At 59.7% G+C, this 11454-nt stretch overlaps 1 protein-coding gene across 1 annotated transcript in view; it reads right to left on the bottom strand.

Moving 5' to 3' along the window:
* The window catches only part of PACS1 (phosphofurin acidic cluster sorting protein 1), a 158472-nt gene that overhangs the window by 18050 nt on the left and 128968 nt on the right, over positions 1–11454 (bottom strand). Inside the window, exons 12-23 of the mRNA XM_029209417.1 lie at positions 11109–11224; positions 10835–10970; positions 9463–9567; positions 8654–8760; positions 7827–7981; positions 7582–7692; positions 6847–6949; positions 6406–6448; positions 4188–4230; positions 3803–3938; positions 1366–1592; positions 52–171 (exon numbers count right to left, since the gene is read on the bottom strand). Coding sequence (XP_029065250.1) covers positions 52–171; positions 1366–1592; positions 3803–3938; positions 4188–4230; positions 6406–6448; positions 6847–6949; positions 7582–7692; positions 7827–7981; positions 8654–8760; positions 9463–9567; positions 10835–10970; positions 11109–11224 — 1402 coding nt within the window. The remainder of the gene's footprint in view (positions 1–51; positions 172–1365; positions 1593–3802; positions 3939–4187; positions 4231–6405; positions 6449–6846; positions 6950–7581; positions 7693–7826; positions 7982–8653; positions 8761–9462; positions 9568–10834; positions 10971–11108; positions 11225–11454) is intronic.

The raw sequence follows: 11454 nt of genomic DNA, 5'->3' as shown, positions 1-11454 counted from the left end.
CCCGCCCACACCTCTCAGCATGGTCTGCCCCTCCCTCCTCCCCACCCACACCTCTCAGCATGGTCTGCTGCTGCTTGGCAGAGCAGATGAGACGGCTGATGCCTTCGATGACCTGGCTCTTAGAATCCACCTCCTTTTCTCGAGGCTTCTTGCTCAGGAAGATGGTGGGAACTGGAAAGCAAGCAGGAACCGCCTTGTCACAGCCCCTGAAAAGCGGCCACCACTCTCCCCCGTCCACTGCCCTCTCCCCCCAAGGGAAGGGAGGTGAACGGCAGACAGCCGACTCTTCCTCCCCTGCTCCCTGGCTCCGGGCTACGTATCAGGGTCTGCGAGCTCCTGCTCTCCCTGGGCCTCGATATATTCACTGAATAACGAGGACCCAGGGCCAGATGGTCTCCGAGTCCCTTCCAGCTCGAACGTTCCGGCAGCCTGTGGGGCAGGGGCTCTGCTGCCCTGTCGGGTGCCTCCTTCCCACCAGCTCATGCGCCTGCGCGGGGAGGCCCTGCGGCAGGGTTTGCGTGAGCTCCGCCCCGGGACGCCCTAGGCAGGTCTCTGGGTGCCCCGACGGCTCCTGGCTGCGGGTCTGGCACGGCCCTGGCCGCCCTCCAGGGGAGCTCTTCCAGAGAGGCATGAACGGAAAGGCCCAGCTGCTTTGGATGTGCCCAGAGGAAGGCGGGGCCCGGCAGTGAAGGAAGCCCCTTCCTGACGGCTGGGAGGCTGCCGAGCGCCCCAGAGTCACCCTGCTGGCTTCTGCAGGCACAGAGCCAGCTGTGTGGCTTCCCGACGGGGACCGACAGCAGCGAGTGACGTCCCCACGGTGGGCTGGTCGTGGCGGTTCTTGCCTCACTTTCCCAGTGCACGGGACCCGCTCCCCCGCCACTGCTGGTGCTGAAGCCACCCTCTCCTCTGGGCTGGGCTCCGTTCTCCTGGATTCTTAACAACAGCCATGCCCTTTGCTCACAAAGGCGTGGGTGGCCTCCAGGGTTGGGTGCAAGTGCTCCGCTCCGTGGGGCTGTGGCAGGGGGACATGTCCTCCCCTGTCACACCGTCCATCCCGGAGGGCGGTGGCCAGAAAGCCTCCCTTCTTTACAGCAGCGCAAACTGCCTCAGCCCCTCAGGTGCCGATGCTCTGCAGGCAGGGACCAGTGACCCCCTGGGGAGCGCGGTCTCCTCTGTGACAGAAGGAATGGCCTCGTCCCACAAGGTGAGGCGGGACCCCCGCGGGACCCCAGGCTGGATCACATGATAACGTGTGCTGCCTTTGTCCTCGTCCACAGTCTCCCAGAAGCACGTCCTGTCCCAGCCCCCGAGACAGACGGGGAGGCCTGGTGGCCCTGATGGCCTGTGGCCTCACATGTCACTTACCTTTCTTGTTCTTCTCTTTGGTGACCACGGTCATTGCCATGGTGCCGGAAAGCTGGGCCTCCCCACCATGGGGCAGGCGGGAAACCTGCACTGAGCGGAAGACGCTCTTGAGGGTGTTCTTGGAGCTGGCGTCCCTCTTGTCACCTTCCCTCCTCCGCTCCCCAGGGTGGCCCAGCCAGTAGTCCACCTGGAGGCCAATCACGTCCCCATACGGGCTGCTGGGGCTCCTGGAGAAGGGGCGACGCCAGAGAGCAGGCTCAGTTCCCGACCACAGGGCAGACGGGGTGGAAAGGGCCCCGCCAGGCTCTGGGAGGGGCCGGGGGAGGTGCCCGCTAAGTGGCTCCGGGTTCCCTCCAGCCTCACAGCACTGGCTGGTGTGGGAGTGGAGAATCAGGCTGATCCGAGGACACAGCCACGAGAGGGCGAAGACCCGAGTCCGCACGAGGGAACCGAATAAAAAGTCACACGGGAACGAGGGAACGAAGGGAGAAAGTGTGTGCATGCACACGTGTGCACACATACACAAGGACACACAGACACATGCACACCCCCCACGAGCAGAGCCGGGGCAGAACCCCGCCAAGCGTGAGAGAGATTAAGTGGGGCAGAGGCGGGAGCACCATGGCGGCTCCGGAGCAGCCCCGGGAGAGCTGACGGATGCCGACCTGTGGCTTTCTCCCGTTTATGGCACTTCTAGCTCAGGGATAATTTTAGCTCGAAGGGGAAAAAGAGCTGATGTTTTCTTGAAAGGAGGCGCCAGACACAATAGGTACAGGCTACAAAAGTCATCTGACGCTTTTCTTTCTGCCTGGATTCAGTGGTTCCATTAAAAAGCCAGCTTAAACTGGATGGGAAAGGAGGTCGGGGTAAGGCTGGCCCCCAGGCACCCAGGAAGCCTGGACCGTGAGGTCACGATGTGACCTGCGGTGGGATTTCCTCCTTTTCATGCACTTCGGCAAGTCAGCGGCAGACCCTCGATGGGAAGCGAAGGGGGAAGACAGGGCAAGGGAGGGTGGGGGCTGGGGTCTGGGCTCCGCCCTGAGAACACTTTGTATTCTGTCACTGGGGGTTCTGGAAAAGCCACTGGCCAGGGCCTACCCTCTCTGCTCCATGGGGACCATCACCCGAAGACCAGGAAGGTGAGGGTAGAAGAAAGGGAACGGGGAGGAAGAAGGAGCAGGGGCTCCTTTCAGCCCTTTCCCACCTCGAAGGCTGTTCCCTGAGCCCCGCTGTGGGACTGCCCTCCCGCCCACCCCCGCTCTGCTCAGCTCCCGGAGGCCTCCCTGCCTGCCTGGTCTAAACTTTGGACATTTGACATCCTAAAGAAATTCCCGTCCCCCTCATAGCCACCCCTCCCTAACTGTTCACAGTACTCTCTCTGCGGCTTTGGTACTGCTGGGGCCCAGGAGCCTGGGCTCTGGAACAGGGTCCTGCCCGTGTCATTGGCCGCGGCAGACTTTCAGTGATGGACAGACTGAGTGCCTGGAAGGAGGCCGCACCCCCACGGGCCAGGCACTAATGCACGCTCTTACTTCTGCCTCACAGCAAGACCGATGTGGCTATTTCACCTTCACTTTCACGGAGTTGAAATGAGGCTTAGTAACTTGCCCAAGTGACAAAGATTCTTTGCTTGACCAAACTTTAGTCAGGCTCCTGCACCTCTTCCCGGGCCCACCTGTGCACTTCCTTGGAAAATCCAGTTCTTGCAAGAAGCCCCCGGCCCGCATTTCTGGTCACCCTGGATCTCTGATCAGGCTCCGCACCCTCCACCTTCCCTCAGGAGTGTCGCCAGCAAGGCTCCTGTCAGGTCCGTTTAGCCGGAATCACACCCCTCCTCACTCCCGACGTTCCTCCTGGTGATTTTCTATCCGCTGCCCCCACGCTGCTCCTGGACTGTAAACCCAGCTGCTCAAGGGTTTGGAGTCAAGTCCCATCCCTCTCTCACTGCAAAATCCCATCGAGGTGGTCCCGACACCTATGGCGACTGTTCCCAACGCGGAGAAAGTCTCTCTTGCTTTAACAGGTGTCACTGAGTGATCTGTTCTTTAACACAAGCTAACACAGTGGACGTAACACAAACCGTGACTCAAATCCGGGTGTGTGTGACGCCCACGCCCACACTCCCTCTAACACACTGGGCAGTCCTACAACGAGACACATGCACAGCACTTTACAGGCTACCAAGGGCCTCTCTGCCCTTTGTCTCACTCGACCTTATACCTGTGAGGCAGATAGGACAGACGGGAGCCTGCATTTGCAGAGCTGTGTGATGACCTGCTTGGCCAGCGACCTAGCTCCACTGCTCTCGTTCCCTCCCCCCGCCACCTTCCAAGCTCAGTGTCACCGTCCTACACGCTGTGGCAGCAGGGAAATCAGTCGGGCTGCTGCCCCGATGGAGGGACGTGGCAGGAAAGACAGGAACCGGCGACAGGCTTACCCCACGACGGCCAGGGCGCTGCTCATGGACGGGGAGGAAGGAGGGGTGGCCATGGCGTCTCGGCTCAGGCCTGAGCTGGAGGGCGGCGACGTGGAGGGCACAGTAAGGCTGACCACGGGTGAGTCATCACCATCGCCTGCCAGCGGGACAGACAGACACAGTTGGGCAGGGGAAGCCGTCCCGACCCTCTGGTGCCAGAGAGTCGAGGCGCCCCTGTCTCGGCTGCAGCCTGCTCCCCACTCCGCCCCGGCCACTGCCTCGCTCCGAGGTTCGAGCTCTGCTTTGGCCTGGGACCCCGAGTCTTCGCCCTCTGGCCTGTTTGAATAGGAAGGAGATGGCAAGGCACCACCCTCACCCTGTAGAGGCCAAGGGGCCCCAGGCTCACCTGTAGTGGAAGGAGAGTCTTCGACCAGACCCACCTTCACCACCTGGGAGGGAGAAGAGATGCCGCATTAGATCCTCCTACCAAAGCTGGATGCGCTCTGATCAGCTGGAAACAGCGGCCGCCACTGCACACTGTTGGATCGCAGGCTTTAAAACTCTTTGCCGATCCCGAGCAGACCGGATAGTTAAAGAGATGTGAAAAAACCCAGTTGCAAACAATAAGTCAGGGGCACAGGAGACCTGCAGCTCTCCTCTGGGGATGCAGGCAAGGCCACCTGGAGGGTGGGAAGCACTTTCGTATCCTGATTTCATTTCTTCTAAGACCACTTGGGCAGGAGGCCGTCGTCTCATGTCAGAGAGAGGGGAGGACCGGGAGAAAGTCTCGGCAGACAGGAGCGGGGTGCGGCGGGGGCTTGGGGGGGGCGCGTGTGCTGCACCAGGCCCAGCGAACAGCTGGAACACGCTGACATGCTGGGAGCAGGCCCCTCCTTTCCAGACTTCCTGGAATCTGGAGGAACACCAATGAGGAGGGGGTCCCCAGTACCGCCACTCCCTCCCCACAAGGCAGTGGTGTCCATTTCAGCTCCCCAGAGAATTTTAGATTCCTCTGAGAGAATTCTGGGAAGGACAGAAGGGGGCCCCCCAGTGGCCAGCAAAGGGCACAGCTAGAGACAGACCATGAAGGTCAGGGCTGGGGCCTGAGGTGACAGGTGAATCCCAGCACCCGGCAGAGGCACAGCAGGGCGGGGAGGTCATGGAAGCTGGGCCCCGGGGACGGCAGGGAGCAGGGGTCACACACGGATCAGAGCACAATGCTGCCCTTCACTGAAATTTGTTCCCGATCCTCTACACATCCTGATTTTAATTCCCAGAAAGTAACACATCGATACTCTGAACTTCTGGACACGACTCCTCTCCCCTCTCTCCTCTGGCATTGCACGAGGCTGCCAGCTCCTTTGTTTGTTTGAATTTTTAATTTTTTCTATCCCTCTGTCTTGCTGTGAGGCTGGAGTAGGCAGTGACCCCCAGCTCCATGAAGATCCCACAGCTCCACAAAGATGGGGGTCAGACTGCCAGCCTCGGCTACAGGCCACGGCCCCGGGCCTCCAGCGGGGCTGTGGGAGCAGCCCCAGTGGCTAATGGGGACTGACTGGACCAGGCAGACAGGAGGCTTTACGGAGGATCTCCCCAGGATCAGGCCTCTCCCAAGATCTCTCGAGATGCCCAGGATCTGGGACGAACAGAGAACAGGGACAGTGGGAGCTGGGCCCCTCACCCACACATGCCCCATCTCCCCTAGAAGCTGGGAGGATCCTCAGGGAGACTGTAGGAAAAGATACCAGCTGGTTTGGAAGAGAAACTCAATTGTCTTGCAAATGGAAATCAGAGTTCTCAGCCATGTGTCTGTGTCGTGCTTTGGTCCCGGGAGGGCATCGGCTCTGTCCCCTCTGCGCTCCCTCTCTTGGTCGGTCTCTGCCTTGTGGCCTAGGCCTTTGTGCAGCAAAGGCCGGTACCACCTGACACCAAAGACACCCAAGAGGTTTTCCTTTCATGTTCAAGATCCGCTCGTGTAGAGACTCTGCCTTGACTAAGCAGGAGGAGGAAAGAGCCTCTTCCGCTTGGTGTCCACACGACTCTGAAGGCTACCGACTCCTCGGACTTCTACGAATATCATCTATCGTTATCCCCGAGGCAGCTTTCTTTTCCCTGGAGCCTGTAGAACCAATGCCCTGGACATCACTCCCTAGGCCACGGCACCAAGTTCAGCGCCTGGTGTAATAAACATGAGATACCCGTGGTGAGCTGGGGATGGCCCCTGATCGGGAAAGGACACTGAAAGGAACAGCTTGGTGCCTGTCCCAGCCTGGGGCTCCCTCACCTCGGCACTGCTGACACTCGGGGCTGGATCACTGTCTGTCGGGGGCCTGTCCTGTGCCCTGCAGGATGGTTAGCACGTCCCTGGGCTCCACCCATGAGATGCCGGTACCACCCCCGTCCCCAGCTGTGACGGCCAAACTTGTCTCCAGACCAGACACTGCCAGATGTCCCCTGGGGGCAAAATCGCCTCCGGATGGGAACCGCTGTCTAGATGAGTCCTCTGTGTGTGTGTGTGTGTGTGTGTGTGTGTGTGTGCATGCACGCGCACGTGTGCGCGCGCAGGACAGGAAGGCCAGGAGAACGGGTGGGTGGGGTACGGAGAACAGGGGAGTTGTACTCACGCCAATGAAGGGGATAAACTTCTGATACGAGTCTTCATCAGGGCTGTTGGGAGAAACAGGAAAGCTTTACAGTTGGGGGGTGAGACTTCGTGGAGAGACCGGGACACAGCTTTCCATGTTTTACTGTGGCTTTAAGGGAGTCCAGACACTACACAACATCTTCCGATGGCGCGAGGAGCCACCAAATGGAGGCAAAAGCTCCGACTCTGCACACTCTACCACTGCTCCCGTGTCTGTACTGAGGGGCGCCCACACGGGTGGGGAGGCCCAGGCAAGGAAGGGAACGCCTTGGGGGGAGGCAGCAAAAAACACTCTCATATCCTCTTGAGTTCTTACCAAGGGAAATAGGGTAGGGAGAAGGAAAGTATGAAAAAGCAAAGGAGACCTAAGATTTATCTAGCCCACCCAACCTGTTTTTAAGAAACCCCTCGGTCAACTTACAACTTGTGCCTGCAGGTCAGCATGGCTTCCGCCACGGGCAGCTGGTGCGTCACGCCTGCGCCGCTGACGTACTGCATCACCCGCCCGACCACGTCCAGGTGCTCTGCAGAGAAGCCAAGAGACAAACGCCAACATTTCAGCAGGTGAGCCCGAAAACCCTCTCCGAGAGCCCCCTTCCTGAGTCCCACCAGAAGACCCCAGGAGTTGAGGCAGAGAAAGGGCTCTAAAGACCCGCTGGCTTGAACCTAACGAATCATGGAGCAAAGTGCCGTCCTCCCATCCGATCTGCGTGCTGTCCTCCCCAGCCTGCCCCTCCCAGGCTCGGCTCGCCCCCGCCTCCATCTCTGCTTGCAGCAACCTTGGAACCACTGCAGCAGCCTGCCCTCCCCATCCAACGTCTGCCTGGCACTCCCTGCAAGGCCTGTGGGAGAACTGACCACCTCCCGGCCCCGCAGAGCCCAAGCTTGTGCGCCCATCCCTGCCACCTCTCCTCTGTCTTTCAGGAGCATTATTCATATTCCCTGCCACCCTCACAGCCCTCGTTTCCAGCTGTGCAGAGCAAACGGCAGAGACTAAACACATCCAGAGTGGAAGGGCTGCGCTTAATGGGCCTCCTTTTAATAAGTACTGAAAAAAACGAACACGCCACAGGGAGGAGAAGCAGCACGCCCCTTGCCCCTGGCTCTCCGGAAATCAGGCCACATTCTGTCTTGGTCCCTTACGAGGGGCTGTTACCTGACACCGGGGGCTCTGAGCGGTTGAACAGATCTCTCCAGCCAGAATCAAGGAAGGTACTGCTATACCTACTGTCGACGGAGCCCAAGTACTTGGCCACCGGGTGAGAACCTGGGAGGTGGAAACCAGACAAGGAGAGCTGGTGAGGGGGTGAATGATGGCCCGGTGACGGTCTCCCTGCCCGTCACTTCCTGGGACCCAGCGCCACCACCCCGCTTCAGGAGTGGGCCCTGCTGAGCCTTTACCGAGGGGAATGATGAGAAAGCGCATGTAGCCCAGCCAGTCGGAGGTCTTGCTGGCCAGCGACTTGACGAAGAAGCGGAGGATGGAGCTCAGGTAGCTCTGGCCGCCCACCGCTGCCACCTTCACCGGCCTCGGCATGGAGGAGTTGCAGTTGCAGCTGGGAAGCAAGGGGAGAGGCATGGCCAGGTCAGGTGGGCCTGCGTCCTGCTCAGAGGAAGGCCCCAAGCTCAGGCTTCACTTGATCTCAACAGCCCACGGGAAAAAGCAAACCAATAAACAAAATAGTACAGGGAGAGGCAATAAACCACAGCGCTTTTGCAAACAGAGAGAAACCCAGGATCAGAGAGGAAAGGGAACTGTCTAGAAGGAAGGCAGAATTGGCTGAGGCTCACGGGAAGACAACTCAGCAGTGCCCTGGGGTTGGCAGTGGGCATGAGCCCAGACACTCGGGAACGCCCGCAGCTCTTTCCCACGGAGGGAAGGCCCCGACTCTGGGTAGTCGGAGGGACGGGAGTAAAAGGTCTTGTAAAACCCTGGGCTCTCTCTGCCCGGCCTTCTTCGTCATAGGCTTAAGAAGAGGACGAGGCAACTCAAGGTGTGGCAGGGGGCCAGGCGGGGAGGCAGGCAGGCAGGAAGGTGACATTTTCACTCCAACCCTCTGGGGCCAGCAGGGGCATCAGAACACCGCGGTCTGACGCTGCCCAACCAGGTACCAATTACGAATTCTTGGTCTGATAAGGCCAGGAGGTCCTCTCACTGCTTAGAAATCAGGGTGGGAGGATGAGGTCAGAGGGAACCCCAAAGGGCAGGAGAAGAGCCGAGCCCTTACTAGCGCTGGATACGGGTGAGCAGGGCGGACAGCACGGCCTGGACCTCCACCGTGGAGCACGTGCACACGACGGGCTTCCGCTGGTCCTGGAGCAGCTCTGCCACGTACTGTGTGGGGTGGGGGAGGGAAAGGAGCAGGGACACAGGTGAGGCCACGCAGCAGGGGCACTGCCTCCCCACAGGCCAAGAGGGCAGCGAGGCCCAGACCGAGCTGCGGGGCCCCATCCTCTGTCGTTCAGATCACAGCCGGGCAAAGGTCAGGCTTCTGGCAGCCAGCAAGGAGAAGGTGGGGCCGGACCCCACGTAGATGGGCTCATACGGAAATGTGGGAAGACCTAGGGCACATTAGATTCTAACGCGGCCTCTGTCGCCCACATGCTAGGTGGCCCCGGGATCTAACCGGGTGGACGACGGGAGCGGGAGGGACAGGGGCTGCTGTTGCCCTGCCCCTGCCGAGCGGACTTTGTGGAAACCAGGGCGCCTCTGGCGTCTCACAGCACTTGGTGCTCCTCGAGGCACCTCCCTTCCGGTATGCTGCCTGAGACGCAGGGCCAGGAAGGCGGGCATGACAGGTGATACCGCCGTGCTTTTAAAGCTGAGGAAACCGAGGTACGGAAAATTGGTGATTTAAGCCCCACAGATGGGAAGACGACGGGACTGGGACTAGAGTCCAGAACTGTGGGCTAAGTTCGGGGCAGGGGGGCCTGAGAAAGGGGGGCGATTTCCTATTTCCCCACACCTTGCCTTTCAAATCTGTCTCTTGCTCCCCAGAATCTCTCCTCCACAGCCCTGCGACCTTCGATGCTTTACCTGGCCCTGCCAATCAGTGGTGCTCACAAGGATGACATTTTCTGGGAGGGCTGCATCCGACACCAGGATCTGATTCAGTTGGTCATATACCACCTTTCTCGGAATCTACAAGGACAAAAGCGTCTGTTGGGCAGTCCCCAGGGAGCTTGAGGGGAGGGCTGAGAATTCCTGGGGCAGGGGTGTTCAGAGAACAGCTACCAGGGACTTGTGCGGGAGACCCGGTATCCCACAGGCCAGAGCATAAGGGGAAGGAGGGGGATCAGGAACAAGCAAAGCGAGGCCTCAGAACACAGGCTGGTGCGCCAGGGGCACCAGAGCAGGAAGGGCCCCGAAGGGTAATGAAGCAGGGCAGCAGGAGAGGAGGAGGAAGACAGCAAGCAGGCGCTCACAGGATGGAAAAGGAGGGCAACGCCGGGGAGAGAACTAATGAGAGCAGCAAGGAGGCTGTGTGGGGAGCGCCCCCGGCACAGGGAACAAAGGTATTTCAGGAACAGTGATTAACAAGAAGGACAATACCTCGCCCCAGGCACCGGGCTATTCTAGTCCCGGGTTCATTTTCAGCTATAAGAGCGTCAGCTCAGGAAGCCACATGGACACAAACTTCCCTTCCAATGATAGGTATCAGGGAAATGAACAGGCCTGCTGTTGACCTCAGGAGAGCAGGAGGTCTGTCGAGGGAGAATCCTTCCCCCGGAGACTGACCTTCAGAGGGAACAGGACTCCCGAGGGCCAGTTCCTTCTGTGCCTGCCCCAGCCACTCTTAGGTCTTTCAATCAAAACATTTTTTTTTTTTTTTTTGGCGGTACGCGGGCCTCTCACTGTTGTGGCCTCTCCCGCTGCGGAGCACAGGCTCCGGACGCGCAGGCTCAGCGGCCATAGCTCACGGGCCCAGCCGCTCCTCGGCATGTGGGATCTTCCCGGACCGGGGCACGAACCCGTGTCCCCTGCATCGGCAGGCGGACTCTCAACCACTGCGCCACCAGGGAAGCCCTCAATCAAAACATTTTAATACTGTTGACGTGCCAGCTTGAAACCACTCTAATTGGCCCACAGCAGCACTAAGGGTATCAGAGCTCAGAGCAGACGTCCCGTGAGAGCCGATGGCTGCTGTCCCTAGAACCACTGTCCCCGCACAGTCTCCACTAAGGTCTGATGGGGGCAGAACGAGCCAGAGTCTCCTGCTCCGTCCCCGGCTCCCCCCCAATTCCTCAGCAGCAGCAAATAAGAAGCATGCTAGACGTCCCCCTTTACGTCTGTCTTCAAGGCTTCATTCAGAGCCGTTCAAAGTACTGCCCGCTCCTCTTCACCCAACCGCCCAAGGAGACAACGGAACAGAGACCAAGGTCCAGGGGCGCCCGACAGGCCGGGGTACCTGCGTGCTGTGGCCCAGGTCTGGGGACCGCTCGCTGTCGGAGCTGTTGGTTCTCTCGCTCAGGGGCTTGGAGAGCTGTCGCTCCTTCAGGGGAGTGCCCCTCTTCTGCCGGGGGGTGTGAACCCCATCCACTTTGCTGCCACAGACGTGGAAGGAGGCGGTTAAACAGCCCCCTGACCCAGAGCCATGGCCTGCCCCCTCTTCCTGAGGCCCCTCCTGCTGGGCTTCCCTCGTTCTACCCAACGCTTTAGGAGCTTCTTCCAACCCTGAGTACCTGGGAGAGGCAGAGCCCTGGAGGTCCGTTTTACTGGACTTCATCGGGGTTTTGACTTTCTCTGGCACAACCAGACTTGCGCTCACGTCTCCAAACATGTCCTGGTCAGTGATTTCCTGCCATGGAGGAAAGGAAGCAGTGAGGGTTACTTCCCCTCGGTGACCACGGGAGCCTCGTGGTTCCTGCCAGGGCCCATGACCGTCACGAGAAAGTCAGTCCCTTGCTCTCTTTTCCGGGAAGCACAGGGTTCTACAACTCCTTCCCCACCCGACGAGGACACCGTGACTTTAATTTAGCTGAGTGTACCCGCTGTACCGGGCACCATCTCCTGCTATTCAATCTGTAC

This window comes from Monodon monoceros, unplaced genomic scaffold (genome assembly GCF_005190385.1).
Source record: "Monodon monoceros isolate NGI ecotype Baffin Bay Population unplaced genomic scaffold, NGI_Narwhal_1 Super_Scaffold_7, whole genome shotgun sequence".
Taxonomy (NCBI): Eukaryota; Metazoa; Chordata; class Mammalia; order Artiodactyla; family Monodontidae; genus Monodon; species Monodon monoceros.
The sequence above is the reverse complement of the archived record's forward strand: the minus strand, read 5'-3'. Positions and strand labels throughout refer to the sequence as shown.